Source organism: Mytilus edulis, chromosome 9 (genome assembly GCF_963676685.1).
Source record: "Mytilus edulis chromosome 9, xbMytEdul2.2, whole genome shotgun sequence".
NCBI lineage: Eukaryota > Metazoa > Mollusca > Bivalvia > Mytilida > Mytilidae > Mytilus > Mytilus edulis.
Genome location: NC_092352.1, coordinates 32,361,637 through 32,384,596, shown reverse-complemented (window position 1 = coordinate 32,384,596; position 22,960 = coordinate 32,361,637). Strand labels below are relative to the sequence as shown.

The 22,960-nt window shown below is 31.7% G+C and overlaps 3 protein-coding genes across 7 annotated transcripts in view; 2 read left to right on the top strand and 1 right to left on the bottom strand.

The window, feature by feature from the left end:
* Positions 1-1,605: 1,605 nt before the first annotated feature.
* On the bottom strand, positions 1,606-3,731 carry LOC139488127 (uncharacterized). The gene has a single exon (XM_071273521.1). The coding sequence runs from the start codon at positions 3,676-3,678 to the stop codon at positions 1,678-1,680; it is 2,001 nt and encodes a 666-aa protein (XP_071129622.1). The 5' UTR covers positions 3,679-3,731; the 3' UTR covers positions 1,606-1,677.
* Positions 3,732-7,145: 3,414 nt separating this feature from the next.
* Positions 7,146-13,400, top strand: LOC139488131 (E3 ubiquitin-protein ligase RING2-like). Its single transcript, XM_071273529.1, has 4 exons — positions 7,146-7,749; positions 8,406-8,692; positions 9,327-9,389; positions 11,798-13,400. The coding sequence occupies exons 1-4, from the start codon at positions 7,334-7,336 to the stop codon at positions 11,989-11,991; spliced, it is 960 nt and encodes a 319-aa protein (XP_071129630.1). The 5' UTR covers positions 7,146-7,333; the 3' UTR covers positions 11,992-13,400.
* Positions 13,401-16,321: 2,921 nt separating this feature from the next.
* The window catches only part of LOC139488128 (cyclic nucleotide-binding domain-containing protein 2-like), a 79,186-nt gene continuing 72,547 nt past the window's right edge, over positions 16,322-22,960 (top strand). Inside the window, exons 1-2 of one of the 5 annotated variants that reach the window (XM_071273523.1) lie at positions 16,322-16,457; positions 19,978-20,058. In XM_071273523.1, coding sequence (XP_071129624.1) covers positions 16,431-16,457; positions 19,978-20,058 — 108 coding nt within the window. In that variant the 5' untranslated portion in view covers positions 16,322-16,430. Of the gene's footprint in view, positions 16,458-16,792; positions 17,161-19,526; positions 19,573-19,977; positions 20,059-22,960 lie in introns of those variants that run through there. The other 4 variants (XM_071273522.1, XM_071273526.1, XM_071273525.1 and 1 more) reach the window with 4 other exon arrangements.

The window sequence follows — 22,960 nt, the reverse complement described above, 5'->3', positions numbered from 1 at the left end:
TTTTTAAAATAGAACACTTCGTAATTGAGAAGAAAATTGTCATTTTTTTTTTCTATTAACTTTAAAATTTTCTGTTACTATAGTAAACATTACAGTAAGCATTTATCGCCTTCTCTAACAAAGAGTTTCGATTCTTTTGTTCTATTTCAACCGGGTTTCCACCTGAGAGGACGTATTACTCTTTCCGAATGCACTGACGTCGTTGATAAATATAAGAATCAAGAAAATGAATGCCCAGACAGTCACATACCCATGATTCATCAATGACGTCATCAATCTTTAAAGACCAAAATGATACAAAACACTTGTCCTACCACCTTGACAAATATGTTGCCGTCCCCACAGATAAATCCAGTGACAGACCACAGACAAGATCGTTGATGTGTGTAAATCACATTACAAATTGCATGAATTATGTTTGGACAACTCACTTGGAAACTCAACATATACCCCACGACACAAAGAGGAAATCCGGGATTATCATAGGTCTGTTCCTTTTGGATTTCAACCAAAGATGAAGAACTTGATCTTCCATCTTTGTGTTGAATACATAAACTATATAAGTGTCCTTACAAACAACGTTATATTGCTTGGTCTTCCAAGTGCTCCGCGAAACCTCTTTCTAAATTATTAACATCAATTTTATCAGCAATCAAAGATAGGCATTAAAGATACCTACCTATTCTAGAGGTGGCGTGGATCAGATGTGGATACTAAAAAAATCTAAAGATCTACTAGTATTAGATTACATACAATCTAAAACTCTCTTATCTTGCAATAGCATTAAAACATCAGACTCTTCTACACTTTTCACAAGTATTTCCCATTCCAAATTAAAAGACAAATTGAAAAAGTTGGTCTTGCTTTGTTTCATAAAAATGACTTGCAAACGCAGATACAAGCAAACCAAAATTGAATTCAAATCTCTGAAACTGACATTTTCGAGATGCTTGATTTCTTGATTGACAAAATCTTTGATACTTCATAGAGTCTTCATAAAGAAATTTCATAGGAGGAAAGAAAAGAAGTTAGCAGTATCCTTTAACTTCACATTACGTTATGAAGATGATGCTCTCTCGCTGTATAGTTAAAAAAAAAGTGACTACGTTGAATGCATCTATCCCATCCCTCAGATGATAGCGAATATGTTCCAATAGTCGTAACTACAACCCAATTATTTTCCTCGAATGTGACCTACCGAATTAAACTTATTACTGAGTCGTACTAACATGAGCAACACAACGGTCGGCGTGCCACATGTGGAGCAGGATCTACCTACCCTTGTTGCTCAGTATTAAGTTTCTATGTTGTGTTTTGTGTAATTTTGTTTGTCTGTGTGTCCAGTTTTTTTTAAGCCATGGCGTTGTCAGTGTATTTTCGACTTATGAGTTTGAATGTCCCTTTGGTATCTTTCTACTCTCTCTTATCCTTTTATATTTGAAATGGCCATTCCCTCAGATGATAAGAAAAGACACACGTCATTCATGTCTTTTCTGAAGATGTCGTTTTTGTAATAACTTAGTTATCCTACAGTTTGTTTAAGAAAGGTAGCAAAAGTGTACAAAAAAGATATGAATAAAATTAGAACGTTTAAAAAAAGAAATGTTTGGTATCCCCACCATAGATTGTTTTTTTATTCATCAACTAAGGTTCATTTATACATGTCTGAGTTAAAAGCTAGGCTACCGTACTATCATTTTGTTGATCGGCGACTATTCTGTAGGTATCAATGTACTTTCCACCTGCAACGTATACGAGTTCTTCGTTGCCATCTAACCAAATATCAGCTGGATTGTTAACATTATCAAACTTTTCCAGTAATCTTCGGTGTTTTAATCCATCTTCTGAAAGCAGATGTAATGACCCGCCATTTGCTCTGTCAACAACTAAAGTCAATCCGGAAGACAATACAGCAATACATTTAGGACTTTCCAGTTCATCGTTTTTATAGCAAAATTTTCTCTTTCCCTGTAATGTTGAACACTTGATCTCGTTGTCTGCTGTTGTGAAGACAATATATTTCCCTATCACGTTCATTCCGTTTAGACCACATTCTGTGTTAGTGTAAAAACATGTAGTCATATCGTCTGAATCGGCAATTAAACTGAATTTCTTAATTGCTCTGTTGACAACGACATACACGTCGTTGTTTGAACTAAACAATGCACCAACGTGATCTTCATTGAAAGGCATTTTTGTTACTTTAATTATTTCTTCAGCTTTAACGTCTGCTTTGTATAATTCTTCACTATAACATGATATAAATAGCTGCTTCGACTTTTTATCATAGCATAAACGTTTGACATCTCCATGGATATCTGTGGTGCTGACGATATAACCTGAATGTTTTTCAATGATGTACAGTTTTTTTTGTGGTCCAGCATCTCCAACTACCATATATTTTTCATCTATACATACACCACAGGAAAACTTTGAACCTGTGATACAAATACTTTTAACAAACGTTACGTACGCATTTTTAAATTTGGGATAACAATTTAAGCCTAAGCCTGCACAGCACTTGTAAATACCAATCATCTGACCAAATATAGGACTCTCGAATGTTTTAAACGTTCCAATGTCTACCATGGTCTCACAAGTCTCAAGCTGGCTGAAGATGCCTTTTTTTTGAAAGCTTAAATCTACCAATGTGTCGCTCTGGTTAACTCGAGAGATTTCGCTTACATTCGATGCAATATGATGCTTTATATTCTCCACAAGAATGAACAACTGTGTCTTGGTTCCAAATTTTTCAACAACTTCAATCGAACGGATCCAATGATCTAGATTCTTAACAAACTGTTCTAATAGCCGCATTCGTACATTAAAACTCGTATATTTTTCATCGCGGAACATGTGTAGTTGTTTCGCAAATGTATCAAACAAGTTATCAAGCTTACATTTAAGTTGTTCGAGAAATTCTTTCGCTTCTTCTTCTGTGTCTTCTGTTGCGAGTTTGATATCAGCTTTTTCTTGATCTTTTTCCTTTATAAGACTTTCTATCGCTTGCTTAATTTCGGTTATCTTCAATGGGAGAGACATATATTTGCCACTTGTCATAAGGCTTGCAATAGTCATTACTCTTTTACATCTTCTGTGCTTCGTAGATACACAGGAACCACAACAAATAATTTTATGATCACAACAAAACACGTCTACTAAATTTGACGGATGAACAGAGCAATGTTCAGATATCGCATTAACAACCATTCCGTAGGTAAAGGAAGCAACTTCTTCAACAGGAATTACATTATGCGAAGCAGAAAGTTTCATACGACTATGCATGTCATTACATTTTTCACAGAAAGCTTCTTCGCATATTTCGCACCAGAACTTTGCCTCTGATATTTCATCATGTCGTTTGCAAGCACTGCACTTTTTGTTTTCTCCGTTAGACATATCAAGCATTTCTTGTATGCTTACATTATGAGGCAGGTTAGCAGCCCATTTATCAATATCCGACTTTGCATCTGTTGGCTTGACAAGAGTTTTGCAAGTAGGACAACTAAACTCTTTTCTTGAATGTGGTTCTTTTTTGCGTCCAGTTGATATTATGAACTCGTGTATACATTGTTCACAGAAGGTATGTAAGCATGGTAATATTTTCGGTGTTTTGAAGGTTTCATAACAGATTTGACAACTGATTAATTCTGTCTGATCTTGTCTGGATAGCGCCATATTGTTAAAACCAATACTTCTAATTTACTTCCGTTATCACGAGACTATTCATATGATCGCTTAAAATAAACTGGAGATTCAAATGGATATAATCAAAGTACTGACGTATATTGCTTGCACGAAATTCTAATTGCATTGTAGAACTGGCAATTTTGGTTTTACTACCATAATCGTATAATAAACGAAAAGTTAGGTCGATAAATTAATCAACAGTAGATCAATTCGTTTACAAAGCTTTACCTGTTTACACTATTCACTGGCATTATTAATATATGCTTGATTTCTTGGTTGACAACATATTTGTTACGTTTGGAGGACATATTTTACAACCAAACCAGATACACTGCAGGGCGCAGCTTTATACGACCGCAGAGTTCGAACCCTGAACATTGGGGCAAGTATGGACACAACATTCAAGCTTGATACAGCTTTGAATTTGGATTGTGATTAAATAGTTGACACAACACAGGTTTCTGACAAATTAAAAATGTGGTCTAAGAACTTAAACTTAAAAACTTTAAATTTTAAATTGGACATTACCTATTATGGTCCAATATCCAAAATATAAATACATGGTTAGATTCAGCATATCAAAGAACCCCAAGAATTCAATTTTTGATGAAATCAAATAAAAAAAGTTCAATTTTGGACCCTTTAGACCTCAATGTGGACCAATTTGATAACCGGGCCCAAACATCAAAAATCTAAATACATGGTTAGATTAAGCATATATCAAAGAACCCCATACATACATTTTTTGTTGAAATCAAACAAAGAATAATTTTGGACCCCAATTTGGAACAACTTGAAAACTGGGCCTAAAATCAAAAATATAAATACATGTTTAGATACAGCATATCAAAGAACCCCAAGGATTCAATTTTTGTTGATATCAAACAAAGTTTAATTTTGGACCCCGATTTGGACCAACTTGAAAACTGGGCCAATAATCAAAAATCTAAGTATATGTTTAGATTCAGCATATCAAAGAACCCCAAGGATTTTCAGTTTAATTTTGGACCCTTTGGACCTTAATGTAGAACAATTTGAAAACGGGACCAAAAATTAAGAATCTACATACACAGTTAGATTCGGCATATCAAAGAATCCCAATTATTCAATTTTTGATGAAATCAAACAAAGTTTAATTTTGGACCCTTTGTGGCCTTTTTTCCTAAACTGTTGGGACCTAAACTCCAAAAAGCAATCCCTACCTTCCTTTTATGGTCATAAACCTTGTGTTTAAATTTCCTAGATTTCTATTTACTTATACTAAAGTTATGGTGCGAAAACCAAGAAAAATGCTTATTTGGGCCCCTTTTTGACCCCTTATTCCTTAGTCCTATAACATATGACCTCGGAGGCATTATTTACTATTTCTATTTATTGTTCTTATATTTTTTTTTACTATCTATGTGCCATTGGCATTCGCATTTAAAAAAAATAAAAAATGAAAATATCAGTATAAAAACGTTAAAAATTGAATAAGAATGCGAAGTCATATGTTATAGGACTACTTATTCCTAAACTGTTGGGACCTCAACTCCCAAAATCAATCCCAACCTTCCTTTTGTGGTCATAAACCATCAATCCCAACCTTCCTTTTGTGGTCATAAACCTTGTGTCAAAATTTCATGGATTTCTATTTACTTAAACTAAAGTTATAGTGCGAAAACCAAGAAAATGCTTATTTGGACCCTTTTGGTCCCTAATTTCTAAACCGTTGGGATCGGAACTCCCAAAACCAACCCCAACCTTCCTTTCATGGTCATAAACCTTGTTTAAATTTCATAGATTTATATTTACTTATACTAAATTTAAAGTGCGAAAACCAAGTGTCTTCGGACGACGACGACACCAACGTGATACCAATATACGATCAAAATTTTTTCAATTTTTGCGGTCGTATAAAAAACTGAAACCAACCTGCTTTTCTTCTTGCAGACTAGTTTTTTTATTTCATCATGCAGAAGCTTCACGACTAGAATCTAACATAATCATTAAACTTCACGTTCCGCTTTTAATATAGATGATGCCCTCCCTCGTGCCTCCCAGTCGCATACTTATATTTGAAAGATTGTTTGAAAAACGCGAAACGCATCTAACCCATTGAACATGATAAATGATTCAACAGATACAGTAATGTTTGCCTTATATCTTACATCTTTAAATTTACAATGAGGTTTGTGTGACAATCTAACTTTATGACATAAGATATTTTCAGCTTCTAATTGTTGACTTTCGAATTCTATGTAGCAACATTCCTCCAGCGTCTGCATGTGTAATATATATATATATATTTCCCAGTTGAAACAATATTCCAGAGATTCGTTTTCTAACATGATTAACTTGATAGAGGGTTGTAGGACGGTATTAAAGCAACGGTGAAGTGGTGAAATTGAAGTCATCTCTTGAAAGTTTAAACGATGACATCACGAGTATTGAATACTAGCAGTCAGGATTCTACTTCGTCAAAATTATCTCCCCATTACGCCAGTTCATTTTCACAATCGTAGAAATGGAAGCCATTGTAGGGATGACGCGCTGCCAATTTTGCTCTTGAAAACCGATAAATGTATCCACATAGCACCACTACGATCCTTATATGTCAGTTGTATTTTAAAAGACAAATGTATCTACTAGCTAATGAACATCAGTTAATGATCTTGTCTGCATTGATTCAACTTAAAACTATTTTCTGATCGGTTGTCAGATGGAATTTTCGAAAATTCCAAAACATTTAAAAAAATTCTAATTAAATATTTCGTGGAAGGGCAGTCTAAAAATTTTCAGTGATTGAAGATTATTAACCCTAGTTATCACATACAAAAAAAAAATTTCGAGGAGGATAGGCATTTTCATCATCCAACTTAAAAGACTGTTGTCAAGTACTTTTAGTAAAAAAAATAGCTATTCGAACACACCTACTCTGTTTTTTTTATTCATTAGATAGGTATTTCATCTTTTCTTACTGTGATTTTTTTAAGCTATCAAGTCAACTTGTAGCCGTTTTGATTTATAAAAATTATAGAATATGAAGCGAGATGATATATCAAATACTCTTGCTTTGTACGTTTTAAAGACAAAATATACACCTCAAACACGCCTTGAACATAAAAAGGTGCACTCGATTTTCTCTTTTCGATACAATTGTTACCCATTTTTTGCAATTTTTTTCTTGAGTCACATAATGGAAGCATGGAAGGGCAGACACGAATAGATTGATATGTTCTCCGTCCGTGGTAAAAAAATAATTAAATCGGATGTTTTGCATTTTCTGACATCCAACTTGATAGATACCACTGTCGTCGACTTGATATCTAATTGTTATGCATTACTATATGTAATAGATAAATTGCAATTTGCCAAACTTTATATGCAAATGGTGTTTTTAAAATAAAACACTTCGTCATTGAGAAGAAAATTGTCGTCAGTTTGTTTGTTTCTATTAACTTTTGTTACTGTAGTAAACAGTACAGTTAGCATTTATCGCCTTCTCTAACAAAGAGCTTCGATTCTTTTGTTCTATTTCAACTGGGTTTCCGCCTGTAAACAAATATTTCAACTTTGGAAACCGAGTATTGCACTGTACTTTGAGAAAACCTTTGACAATGTTAATCCGCATGCGCGACCACAACTTCCGTGCAATACAAAGATGGCAAACGAAGTAACGAATGCGCCGAATAAAACTTGGGAATTGAGCTTATATGAGCTCCATCGCACTCCACAGGAGGCGATCACGGATAATACAGAGATAGCAGTATCTCCAAGGAGTCTGCACAGTGAACTAATGTGTCCGATATGCCTAGATATGTTAAAAAATACGATGACAACAAAAGAGTGTTTACATCGTTTTTGTCAAGAATGTATTATAACTGCACTTAGAAGTGGGAACAAAGAATGTCCAACCTGCCGGAAAAAGCTTGTTTCAAAGAGATCATTACGACCAGACCCAAATTTTGATGCCCTGATTTCTAAGATATACCCAAGTAGAGATGAATATGAGGCCCATCAGGAACGTGTCCTGGCCAAACTCAACAAACAACACAGTAGTGCAGCTCTTACTCACAGGTATAACATTTCAGCATGACAGCATTGTTTGTATACATTTCTTTATGCTGACAGTGTCTAAAAATTATGCTATTTCAAAACACCACACTTTGTAGATGTTCATTAATTTTGTTTGTAACCTGGGACATTAATAAATTTACATATTTGTGAAGGTGATAGAGCAGATTGTTACCTGGTGAAAACATTTTCAACTAATGTAAAGTTAATGTATGTGGTATTATTGCCAATGAGACAACTATATATGAGAGTCAAAACTTAAGGATGTACATTGTAAGTAATTAAAGGAAACTGTACAGCCTTCAATAATAAGATAAAAAAAATCCTTATTGTATATGTATAGTCAACTTTTGAAGGCTCCAACATGTAAAATGTGAAACAATTCAATTTAGAAAACTAACCGCCTAATTTATAACTTAATGACAAATGAAAAACAGATAACGGACATGACAGCAACCAACAACAACCACTGAACTAACTTTCAAACTCACCGGTCCTAAATAAATATTAATATTGAACTTTGTTCACCATCTATAGTACTTGGCTGAAAAGTCTTCATGTACATGTATAATGATTTAAATGTAAACTTTGGAGATAAATTTTGTTTTGATTATACATTTTGTACATACATTTGTACAATGTATATTCCTATATTATAGCATTGAAGAAGGTTTGAGGATGCAGGCTATGAACAGAGCTCAGCGAGTTAGGGTACGGAAACATGACACAGAGACAGATTTGTCAAAGCTTGAAACAGCTAGTACTACTTCAAATGATACAACACCATTAAAGCGCACAAAAACAACAGAAGACTCAGATGGCGAGCAGCCAATGACAGAACTACCCGCCAGTGACATAGAGCTTGTGTTCAGATCTTTACCAACAGCTGATCAAAACATAGATACATTACAAACAAGATTTATAAAGACCACAGCCAATGCTACAGGTGAACTTATAATCAAAATATATACAAAGTCCTAGTCATTTCAAATTAAAGATTTTAAATATTGATAGTCATATGAAATGTTTATTGAGTTATTTATTTCAAATTGATGAAATAATTGGAAAATAAATGTTCATGTATGCCATAAAAGGCCCAAGAAAGTAACTGTGGTCGAGTTTATTTTTTATAAAGAGAGAGATAGCTACTGACTTTCTATGCAAATTTTATGCACATTTATTTTCCAAATTCCAAAATAAAGCTGTCAGTAGAAGATATTTACAACTTGTGAATCAATTTAATGGAATTCTCAAATTTGGCCATTGCAAGTCCATAGTTCTTGAGAAATACAATTCAATATATTTAATCACCTAAGTTGTCTGTTTAAAAGAGACAAGGGAAAGTATGGCTTACATACTTTTTGACTGGACTCAGCTGCTGACAACTATATATTTTTTTATTCATCATTTAGAACACAAGATTTTTTCTGATTCCATCAAGGTTTCTTGGTTTCAATTTTTTAAGAACCTTGAATACATTTTGTATTTACATTACTTATTTTAGCACAAACTATTGCAGACATAATCAATCAAACCAATTTGTTTTTGCTTTTGACTTTATTTGTAATTTTATATTTCAGTTGATCATCTTTCAAAATACTTGGCCATTAGACTATCATTAGATGCAGCAAAAGGAGAGCAAAGTAAGTCATTTGTTAAGAAATGCGAAGTCTTCGAATTCTATAATTTCATACTTTCAGGAAAAGAACAAGGGAATTTCAAATAATCTGTTACAAATTTAAAAACTATTAATCAGTGCTAAGTACATTTATCGCAACTATCTTATCACCTTTCGGGTTCTCGCTAAGGCGAGTCCATGAGTCCTGGACTCATCAAAATCTGTCTGGACTCACCATTTTCAAAACTGGTGAGTCCACACCATTTTCAAAACTGGTGAGTCCACAGATGCATCAAGATTAAGAAATTTTGTATAAACTGAACACAGTTAAACACAAATATCATCATTTTATAGTAAAAGTTTAAAAGTAATCTGAATTTAATGTCATTTTATTGGTCTGTTAGGCCATATGCATGGAGACTAAAATATTACATTATATTGCAATAAAATACCTTCTTCTTGCTGTTGGACTCACTATGGCAAAAAATGACAAGTCCCTGGACTCGCCTTTAAAAATCCTTAGCGAGAACCCTGACCTTTATTTACAACTACTGGAAATAACCAAGTCACACTTTTAATCTGTTTTCCTGTGCCAGTGATTACTAGCACATGCTCACAAACAACAACATACTTGTAATTGGCATGTGATAACAAATGACAAAATATCGGCAATTGCTGAATTGGTCCTATTATCACCAGTCGTTAATGAAAATTTTGACTTTGAAAAATTTCATAGACTAAATACCCCCTCCCCCCTTTTGTTGTGAAAAAGTAAAAATAAATCTCAATGCCATAGCAAAAATAAGAAAATGGTGAAGAAACAGACAGCTGTACACAAAATACAACAACAAAGAAAACTAAAGTCTTAGCAATTCAAACCCAACCAAAAACCTGGTGTGATTTAAGGTGTCCACTACTTCACATGTGGCACCTGTTTTGTTGCTTATGTAATTAGAAAACCCATAAGTCTTATCTGGTAGGTCACATTTGAGGAAAAAATGCAGCATTGTGGTTATGACAATTAGAGCATATTTTGTTATATATCATAAGTCAACCAACTAAATTTACTGCTATAGTAAAGCATACTGAATATACTGGTCACCAATAAGTTTAGATAGACATTACCTATTAAAGTAAACGCAAACATGAAGTATTGTGGAAAGGGAGATGATTTGCCTCTATATTGAATAAGATAAAAAAAAAAATAGTAAAAGATAAGTTTCAAATAGTTTCCCATCTGTGATAGCATAATTCTTAACATCACAATCCAGTTCAGTAATTGAAATTTAAAACCCACTTGAGTTCAACCAAAAGATCAAACATTTTTAATCGATAAACATACCAAGTATAAACTAATATCTGCTTTTCTGTACAGTGGGCATGCAATTTAATACCAACAAGCTACTCTAAAGTTGTTACCCAGTGAAAACCCTCTCTATTTGATTATTTCAATGAATTCTAGTAAAGGATTATAAAAATACAAAAGTGGCAACTTAAAAACTAACTGTGAAAAACTACATGTAAGAGGGTTAAAACTGTAAAAAGAGTCTAGATTATGTCCCTTGCATCTACTTATATATTTTTTTCTAGTCTTATGTTCATGTATATTTACTTGTTGTCTTTTAATAAACTAGGCATTTGATCAGTTACTAACATTTTGGAAAATAACTATTACTACTATGTAAACAGCATTGTAAAATTTATAATTTTAAATATTTATATAATTCATCCATTATCACAAAGTATGCTAACTTGTCATTATAGTTGATCAGTGATTTCAGTTTTCTCTCAAACTCATTGCTTAAAAACTCCCTGCACTCACTGTGATATGCTACTTGAATTATATTCTGAGAATCGAGCTTGAGTCCACGAGATTGATATTGAAAGGTCCTTTAAATGTTTGCAAGAAAAAGTTTATACTTCGCACATTGGTGAATGCGAAACTTAAATATTACTTATCATAATTGGAAAGAATACTTGTTTTAAAGAAAGAAATATTGTAGAAAAGATTCATGTAGAATAGGACATTTAAATAAGCGACTAATTCAATGGAACAGGATGTGAAAATTTCAATATATCATAAAAATTGAAATTGAAAAGTGCAAAATGAAAAATATGTCTTTTTTTAGTCTAGCAGTTTTACAATATATCTATTATTTGTTTTTAAAAGTAAATTAAATAACACATAGATTTTCTCTTTAACTTTAAATTGACATTGCTTCATTTTGTATACAAATATGTCATAGATTTGTAATGAATAAAGACTGAGCTGCTAGCAAATTAAAAATGTCTTGATTTATATCTGTGATGCATTTCTTACATACCCCTACTATCTAATACATTGAAAATGTCAGGGTTTATATTTTTCTTGCATCATTATTTAATGTAAATACTGCATTTCATGAAGAGTTATGATTTACCTATTAATTACAGGTAGAAGTAAAGGAGAAACAAATTATGTAATATACATTGCCAGTACACCTGGTAACTATACCTCATTAAATGGATCCATGACCCTTCACCAAGTGAATGAACGATACTGGAGAATAAATAAACCAATGGAGATGTTCTTTGCCAATCATCCAGTGGAATCCATGCCAAAGAAATCAGACAATAAATGTTTGTAATCAACAATCTCATACAGTGCTTCATATTATATTAAAACATTTTATTCATTTGGATATATGAAATTGATTGAATGATATATTTCTAATACCGATATATATATATATGTATTGTAAATTCTGAAATTATTGCGTGCATTTATTATTGTGATTTTGTCATTTTAGACTAAAATACGATTTTAATTTTTACGATTTTCAAGGAAAATCCTGTTTAATTTATGAATATAAAATATTTCAAAATGCAAGTTTAAATTATAGTGTTTACAACTCTGTTGCAATTTTCACAATAATAAAAATAATTTTTGAATTTACAGTATATATATATTACATGTTGCATCCTCTATCAAAATTCTATGCAACCAATTAACATTAATAGGAAAACATAAAAAAACCAATAATAATTGATTGTTTAAAGCAAATAATTATATGCTATATATATTTATATGCTTTACATTCAACTTGCAAAGTTAGTATTTGTATAGAAACTTCTTCTGTATTTTTAATTAGAAGCTTAATTTCTATAACTCATTTTAAGTATTGGAAGATTTAGTACTTTTGAGATACAAAAGTACCTGTACACAGGTCTATTTATAGCCTCACCAGTTTCAGGGTACTTAAGATATTTTAACGTAAATTTGTGAAAAATGAGATAAAAAGTGCTGTAAGATTTTGTTTGTTTCAAGAATTACAGACACATTTCTTATAATCAAAATCCCTTATCTGTTATCCCTAATTGTGCATGGACCTGACAGTGTTGATGCCTCTTGCCAAAAAAACCCAAAAAACAATCTCACAGCAAATTATAGTTTTACATCAAAGCATGTATTGAACACAACTTCTATGAAGAGGTAGAAAATCAGCCAAGATCTAGCCAGGATTATACAGCTGTTTTACTGCATTTACATGTTACAGCATATTCCTCTGGCTGTCTTCTACATGTAGAACTTTGTAAGACATTACTGTAATTATAAATATGCATTTAACTTTAAAATGATTTATTTATTGTATCGGAATCAAATAACTTTTATTATTTCTTTTTTTTTTTGTAACAGTGGCAGCATCTTTTATATTAACTGACTCATTACAATAAAAGAAATTAAAAGAAGTGGTAGTAATCTCAAAGGATAACATATCTTAGCAGCTTTTGAACTAAAATCAAACTAACAAATCAGTTTGATTTTGACAGTATTGTTATATACTCTCAGTTAAAGGTCTCAAAAATAAACAAGGATATTAACATGGATTCAAAACTTAAATACAGTCATTGCTGTTTCATTGATGCCAAAAATGCATTTTCATTATGCTTTTCGAAATGTAGAGTGAATGAGAGATATTATTTGTGTATGTATGGAATAGATGGTGCTTTTTTACTATTTTTGTTTGTTGTAAACAATAAATGACATATTAAACTGTACTTTTGTTGTTGTGGATAAGAAGATGTCAGGATAAGACAATACAACAATGCCATAAAAGAATAATAAGATTTATGTATAATTTTGAATTACCTACTGCATTTTATGATACACAAGAGTCTATCATTTATCCATCTCCAAATTGTCCTTTGTCTGTATATGGGATTTGATAGAGACTACCAAAACACCTACCAACAACACAAAACTTTAAAGAATACTTAGGGGCCAGCTGAAGCAAGCATCTGGGTGCAGGATTTTCTTGTCGTATAGAAGACCTATTGGTGGCTTTCAGCTGTTTTCTGCTCTTTTGTCGGTTCATTCCTTATTTCCTCTCTCAACTTCAGAGGTGTCTGACTTTAAGTTAATGCAAAAGAAACATGCTTGTAAACATTTTGCCAAGGTTCAAGTTCTTTTTCCATCCCTTTTCTATGTCTGTTAAGTTTAATAATGAAAGGGTACATAGAAGAACAGAATATAGAAACCAGATCAGAAAAGCACTAAACTTAATAATAGTGTTTTCACAGACTTCAAAAACCTACAAGTAAAAAATCAGAGCTCTTCAAATGTGTTTTCTGTTCAGGTAAAGAACTACTAATTTAAACATGACCAGGAAGAACATCAGAAAAAAGTAGATTTATTTTTTAAAAATTTGATCATTCCCATAGTTGAAGCTTTCAAAATAGATGAAATATTCAGGTATGAAATTAAAATAAAAGGGAAAATGTTGCCCGTTTCTCTAGATCAAAAGTACCTGTTTAAAATGTTTTTCCGGACTTTCAGAAAACATTACCCTCCATTTGCAATTAAAGGTACTAGTATGCTAAATTTTTCAGTGATTTTATGTAGACGAAACGCGCGTCTGGGCGTACTAAATTATAATCATGGTACATTTGATAACTATATTACCATAGAAAACAATTGAACCTTGGATTAGTGGACTGATACTTGTGTTCTGATCCATAACTTTCTTCCTAAAACTCGTTATTCTCAATTATTAATAAATTATTTGTCATAAAAATAGAAGAATATCTATGGCAAGTAAGTTTGCCAAAGTGAGGGATCAAGGGATCAAAGTCAAAATTTCACAAATATCTTAATTACCGTAATAAAACGCCGAATTCAATAATTTCACTGGATATAAGCACAGACTGTTTATTCTGGATTAACATTTCCCCCTGGTTAATCAACTTTCATCCCTTTATCTTTATTTAAGAAACGAGAAATGTTTGAGTGCACTAATGTTACGTGTGTGGTTAATGGATATAACTGAACATTGATTTTTTTTTATTAAAACACTTTACTTGGTATATTTATGTATTTAGGTATGTCCTACCGAATTTCACAAATTTCATTGGCTTTGAATAAATTTTCAACCCAGCTACCCAGATCACTTCTAGTTCTTCAACTTTAAAGAAGAATTATTTATATATTGAAGTTGTACATCTATTGCTAACTAATTGTCCTGATAACTACCCTGTCAAATTTCCAGCATTGGGAACTCATTTTGTTGACATGAATACCAATTATATGGTCATTTTAATAAATTTCCTGTTGTCAAAACTTTAAATTTTCCCAAAAACTAAGGATTTTCTCATCCCAGGAATAGATTACTTTAGCCGTATTTGGCACAACTTTTTGGAATTTCGGGTCCTCACTCCTCAATGCTCTTCAACTTTGTACTTGTTTGGCTTTATAACTTATTTTGATCTGAGCGTTACTGATGAGTCTTATGAATACGAAACGCGCGTCTGGTGTATTAAATTAAAATCCTGGTACCTTTGATAACTATTTAGGCAAAATCTTCAGAAGAAAATCAAATTTGTGTAATCGGCGCTAATCATCTCTTATACTTTTAAACTCAGATCCTGGAAACTTCACAAAGGGTTTCATACATATTGGAGAAGTGCATCTTGCCATTATTGGACGCTATTTGCAGACGAACAATACCAAAAGTCATTGCCCATATTTGTCAAAATGTAAATGTTATCTCTGTAAGAGATATATTTTGTACAGTTACAAGTCGATTGATTTATAATAGTAGGATAACGGACATTTATTTCTAGGAATAATTATTCAACAGTAAAATAATAAAAGCTAATGTATAGCTTTCAAGGGTGCGATTCATACAGCAATTGATAACATTTTGAAGTTTTCTCCACTTTTGCATTTCTTAATATTTTTATTATTTCCAATAAAATCGAACGAACAAACCGACACATGAAACGTTTAAACTCTAACAATCAACGTTTGGTATTAGATGACCCTCAAAATACGGTAAGCAAATCTATGGTGGCTGTAATTTGCAAAATTTTCGTAATAACATATTTATTGACTTTTCTGTAATGATCTGGAATTTTAAATTTACTGTTTGAATCGATGAATAGTTTCTACCCATCTTCTGTTTTTATCACAAAATGAATTTTGTTTGTTTGCCAGTATTCTGTTTCGTTTTTTTTATGTTTTCAAATGGAGGGAAAGGTTCAACATTCATGTTAATGATTACGTTTTTGGGGTAATATTCTACACAGAATCATAATCTATCCTCTTTCCTGACCTTGAAAAATATTGAAAATAAGAATGAAATGTTTATGGATATAATGTTTTACCTAATTCGCCTAATTTAAACAGTGTAAAATAAATTTTTCATATGTTGGATTGTAATTATTAAAACTAAAAAGTTTAGTAAATTATTCGCTTAAATGCACATTCCTATTGAAAAGGTTTATCACTTGTATGCCGTTTGACGTGTGACCATCTCAGGTCCCTATCTCGGGAGTGTTTAAGTTAACATTAATTGTTTTGTTTGTTTTCCTTTCGATTGTTTTGTTAACTAAAACATGTATTAGGGGTGTTTTTTTCAAGCTAGAATAATGCACATTGAAATTGGATTAATATGTTTAAAATTTTGATTTACAGATTAAAAACGAAGGTCTTTATATAGTCAATAAAAAGATTTTATAGCAATCCTTTCGTCGTCTTTCTCCTGTCATGGAGACATGGAGCGTATACGTACCGAATGCTGACTAAATAATGGAAAGAACTCCCAGATTTCTAAGGGTAAGAATATTCATAAATGAAAAAAAGTTTTTCGTTAAAATTATTAAAATGAAGAGAGTAAAAAGTTATTCGTCCAAATCGGTTGCAACCACGATGTGCATGTATATGTTTAATTATTCTTATTTCTAAAGAAGAATGTTCATGACATATATGTGTTTTTGCTTATTAACTACAATTCAGAGAAATAATGAGATCCCCTCTATTACCTGTTAAAATTTATAGGAAAAACGAATGACTAACTTTACAAAGTATTGCATTTTCCAATCGAAATAAAGTATACAATAGTAATTACTTTAATAAATATCTTTTTAACGGTTATTTTTAATTTTAAATGTATCTTTAGAGAAAATTACTGTATTTAAACACATAAATTGTTGATTTTGACTTTTATAATTGAATTATATCACCAAATTAGATTCTCAAGTATCAAGTGTAGCATTACTTAATTCTTGAATATACACGTTATGTCTTATTTAACATATTGAAAATTGAGTTCATGACAAATATCGTCCTTATTTCATATATATTTTGCCCAATGTGTGCTACTGGGAGAATTTTGTGATAGATTCATTTCAACGGCAATATTCATATTCCTTGCTTTTCTGTGTTTTCTATCGTTTAACGTTGGAAAATGATAAATTCATTGCAAGGACAAATGAACTGTGAACGTGTTTTTTCGGTCGATCATTGTACACCATCGTATGTGAGTATGAGTTATTTTATTCGTAATGCGTACGCAGCCAAGGTAAGATTGTGTTGCAAAATATGAGAGAATTTTATATAAAAAGATATGCATACAAATTTAATTAAATCTTTTTGCTATATTTTCAAATACAAATGGTGATCTATTACTATTAAAATGAAGCAGAAAAAAACCCACACTGAATCATATTTCTGTCAAGAGTACTGCATTTAACACGTTTTTTTTTAAATCCCTACTTTATATTTATCTTTTCATATTGCATTTAAATGCATTTTGCTTTTTAAACTATTAAAATAAATTTAAATAATTTTAAAGTACGACTAAGCTTATAAAAATAAAGAGATGTGGTATGATTGCCAATTAGACAACTACCCACCAGAGACCAAAAATGACGAAGATATAAGCAATACAAGCTTACTAGAGGGCTTTCTACAAATGTTGAGATGTACTTTTAGTCATTTCACTGCTACTTCACTATTTAGAAGCTTTTATTGTGTTTTTCTGAAAAGCAAAATTTTGTTTACCATTTTCTTCTTTGACATTTTGAAAAAATTGGACTCAGCAGTTTATTCAAAATTCTAAACTCATTTAAAAATCTCTGTATAATAATTTTATTTATAATAACATTTTGTCATGACTTCAGTATGGTCATTGCTATTTGTTCATTGTTGAAGACCACGTGGTGACAAATAGCTGTTAAAATAATCGTTTTTGGTCTTTGGTGGATGGTTGTCTCAATTATACATTTTAACGTTGTGTTTCTTTTGTGTCGTTTGTTTCCTCTTATATTTGATTGTGAATTCACATTATTATAAGACGTGTCACAGTACTTTTCTATCCCAAATTCATGTATTTAGTTTTGATGTTAAATGCTTAGTTCGTTTCTGTGTGTGTTACATTTCAATGTTGTGTCGTCATTCTCCTCTTATATTTAATGCGTTTCCCTCGGTTTTGGTTTGTGACCCGGATTTGTTTGTTTCTATCGATTTATGAGTTTTAAACATCGGTATACTACAGTTGCCTTTATTTATAACGTTATAACAATCTCCTTTTTCTTACAGACAGATATACGGAATATAATATGATAGGGTTAATGGTACATATTAGGATTAAGATAACTTATTTTTGTATAGAATTACATAATCGAATCCCTGTTCTAACAATCGTGCTCAAAATGAAATGTATATTATAAAGTCATTCATTAAATCAACGTCTAAATTTTTTTGTCATGTGTTTTAAGTACATGACGTGTTATTACTTTATTTTATTTTCTTCAATTTTCCTTTCTTTACTATAATTTGTCATACTGTTTTGATTTTTCTCGGTTATCAGGGAGCGTATCAAGGCGTATGCATTACTTTTAAAACCAAATTATCGTGTGTTTGCCACTGTCAAAACATGTGTTTCCCATAGCCTGTTTTTTCGATTATTTTCCTTTTCTTACTATGATTTATCATACTGTTATAAGTTTCTAGATCATCCTTTCAATTCTTAACACTACCTGACCATACCTATAACATGGTGCTAGAAAATGAGTTATTTTTACTCAATCGAGAATCTTACAAAACGAACGATTCGATTTTTCCAAATAACGAAAACTATGGGATAATGGGATAACATAAACATCAGAAACAAATTAACTATTGCCTGATTATTATTGCTTTAAAATCAGATCACATTTGTCATAGCAGATTAGGCAACAATTCAGGCATTACAGAATGTATACCCATACTATGATGTAATTAAAATGGCATTTGTTAAAAATGAATTTGGAATACAAATTGAGATAGATTTACAAATAGTTTAATTTAAAATGATATGCTATTGATAATAAAAAAAATATATTATCCAATTATATTATGCACTTGCGTATTCATGAAAACAACCAGCAATTTAAAAATATATAAACATTGATGATAATTCATCTATATGTACTTTAGAATGGGGAGTTAACTCGTTGAGTCTGAATGTAAATATCACTGCATGTAAATTTGACCGCCTTTGAGGTAACATAGAAATTGTGGAAAACGCATTAAATTTTTATTTCAATTGCAGTCAAAAGAAAGATAAAATTAAACTGAAACTTTAACTGTAAATGTAATCGCCTTAAGATTGTTATAGAATATATGAAAAACATCCATGCTTTTTATATCTGTTTTAGATGCTAAAAATATTTGGTTCAATGAATACGAGATAAAACATATAGAAAATTCATTTCATGCCTAATAACATATAAACATCTATTGAAAAGTGAAAAGAAGCACAATTTGCTGATCTACATACTAATCTATAATATTAAAAAGTAATAGTAATTTATTCATAATAGTCAACCCGTTTTATATCATCAAAATATATATAAACAGTTTCACATTTTCATATCGTAATAATATTGTTGAACCTCATGTTATGGCAGTAAGTAATGAAACCTTTGATATTTTTTCTTTTCTTTTCTGCTTTGAATTGATCTTATGAACGAAACTGAAATCTATTTGTATTGCTGAAATGGTATTAAAGTAAATAATTACCCGAAGTTTGGAAAACCGATTCACTTGTTAAATCCTTGTTAGTTTGTGTCAAAATCTAGCATCAGATGGAATGGACTTTATTTTTTGTAGAGATTGCTAGTCTGGGTTTTCTTTTTGTCAAAATGTTCTTGGACATGTTTTTATAATTTATAATTTCTGGTGTCATAATAATGAATATCTTTGGTAAAATGGTAAAATATCTTATTCTAACATTGCGAATTTACAGGAACATTATTGTAAGTAAACACTTAAATGTTCAAGCTTTATAGTAATATATTATATCTTCTATTAGAACGTACAAGAGACTCTAAACCATACACATAAGGAGTGTAGAACACCTCTTGTGAAATGGAGGTTAAAACCACGACAGAAGGTAAGCGCAAATTTCTTATTTTTTTTAATAACAAACGAATATATTCATTGAAAAAGGACAGTACTTGCCTTCATGTAAATAAAGGCAACAGTAGTATACCGCTCTTCGGAAATCATAAATCGATTCAGACAAAAACTAATCCGGGTTACAAAATAAAACCGAGGGAAACACATCAGCTATAAGAGGAAAACAACGAAACAACAGAAACACTGAAGTGAACAAAAACAAACGACAATGCAATACACACAGACGCGAACTATAAGATATCAACTTAGAATAAGAGCGAAAGTTTGGAAACAATAACAAGTCACAATGAAAATTTGTTTAAATTAAACAGTTTAAACTTGCATATGCATTTTTTCTTACATTTGTTTTGCCAGACTTTTTTCTAAATACATGATTTGTTGGCTTTTAACTTGCTGCGGGTACTCTCAGATCTGTACTTACTGTATTTTTGTTGTTGTTAGGGATGAGGGATGGGAATATACCGTGCCAAGTCTTGTCTGTGTCTTTGTTTGATGTTTTTCTTTGTATCGATCTGATTAGTTTTAATTGATTTTTATAGTTTGTTTTTATGTTGTGCCGTTATATCACTGTCTCGGGTTAGGGGACATGTTTAAGGTGGATCGGGACTATTTGACTGCGCATAATTTCAGGCATGAATTACAATGCACACGAAAAGTATTTGTCTTCAATTCGATATTATTTTTTTTAAATATTTTGATTGATTAGAAATGTTAAATCATTGTAGTTATGTCACTAAAAGAATATTTTCGTTATTATGTGTATCTGTGGCTCAAAATGACATTTTATCCATTTTCACAATTTTCTCGCCAACACTTGGGTTTTCAGGCAAAATATTTTTTTTCCTTATCGGTGACCTAAGTTTTTAATTTGCTCATTCTTTGAAGCTATATTTCAGCTTTTTATATTACATTTTGGACCAAGTGTCGAAGAACGTTTTTTTTTATGTTCCGATAAAAACATGTCAACACCTCTATTTTCCCTATCATTTCATTGAAAAATGGTCCCTGTTATATACCTGTTTAAAAGTAAAATTTTGAGCTTAAATGGTCCGTGACCCCCTATTTTTCGACCAATTTGATTCACTTTCTGTAAAGAATAAAATAACAAAAAATACGGCACTTCCGATAGAAACTTTGAATAGGCCCGAGCCACCTTAAACGTGCCACAGTCTTTATGTGCCTGTAACAATTCAGGAGCCTGTAGTTCAGTTGTTGTTATTGGTTCATTTCTGTTATATATATTTTTCGTATCTTTGTTTTGTTTTAGATCATGACGTTAGTTGTCTCAATTCAATTGTTTATTATTTTTCATGTCGGGGCCTCTAAAATAGCCGACTATAAGGTTTGAAATTTTCTCCTTGTTGAAGGCCGTATGGTTGCCTATAATTGCTTACATCCACTTCATTTGAAATTTGGTGGATAGTTGTTTCATTGGCAATCATAACCATTCTTATTTATATTGTCAGACGGTTCTGATTAATGGCCTTTGTTTAAATCTTTATGTTGCCTTTACGGTAACTTCTTTCTCCTATGGTAATGAATGAGTAGCTTTCACACCATACCTCCTCATTCATTTTAATAGGGTAAATTAAACGGAGGCAATTTAGAATATGCAACACATTGAAAAAAAAAACCCCACACACCAAAACAGGCAGAGGGAACTTTTCAAGTGAATGAAAGGAGATTTGAAGTATACACAACAAGACAACCGTTTTACAAAATATTTCTTGTAATTGTTATAAAATACATCAAATAATGTTGTCACAATGCGCGAGGTTTGGATAGCAAAAAAAAACCCAGCTTCAATCTACAAGTTTTTCTTAAAATTTACTGTACTAAGTCAGGAATATGGCAGTTGTAACCTAATATAAAAAAAAAGAAGATGTGGTATGATTGCCAATGAGACAACTCTCCACAAGAGACCAAATTAACAACTAAAGGTCACCATACGGCCTTCAACAATGAGCAAAGCCCATACGGCATAGTCAGCTATAAAAGGCCCCGAAATGACAATGTAAAACAATTCAAACGAGAAAACTAACGGTCTTATTTATGTACAAAAAATGAACGAAAAACAAATATGTAACACATAAACAAACGACAACCACTGATTTACAGGCTAATAGTTCGTTTCTATGTATTTGTCGTTTACTTTATATTGCGCTTCAGTGTTCTGTTGTTTCGTTGTTTTCCTCTTATAGTTGCACATCAGTGTTCTGTTGTTCTCTTATAGTTGATGTGTTTCCCTTGGTTCCAGTTGTTACCCGGATTTGTTTTCTCTCAATCAATTTATGACTTTTGAACAGCGGTATACTACTGTTGTCTTTAATTACAACACGAAAACCTGTGAAATCATCAAGAGGTCCAACATAGAGTTATTCATCATTGAATGTTCTTTGAATACATCTTAGCCTCATGTGCATAATTTTTATTTGTTGGCAGTCATTTCACATATCTTTATGTTATCCCACACTACATAGGAACAGGGGTTCATAGTATTACCCGTACGTCGCCAGTCTGTCATTTTGGTTTCCGGATGTTATATTTTGTACTTCATATCAGGTTGCAATGTTACATAGTAACATACAATGAGAGGACAATACTTTTTGATTTTTAAGGACATTGTTTCTGAAGTTAAGGTCGAAGTTTAGTTAATACTTCAGTTTTATCATGTAAATCTTTTGTATAGTCATTTTATAAAATTTACTGTTTGCAAAAGTATGAATTATTCTAAATAATAGGAATGTTCTGGTCCTAATCAGAAAACCGTGGCCGTTTTTGGCACAACTTTTTTGAACTTTTGGTCCTCGATGCTGTTAAACTTTGTTTTTGTATCTGGGCGTCACTACAAGTCTTAGGTGGACGAAACGCACTTC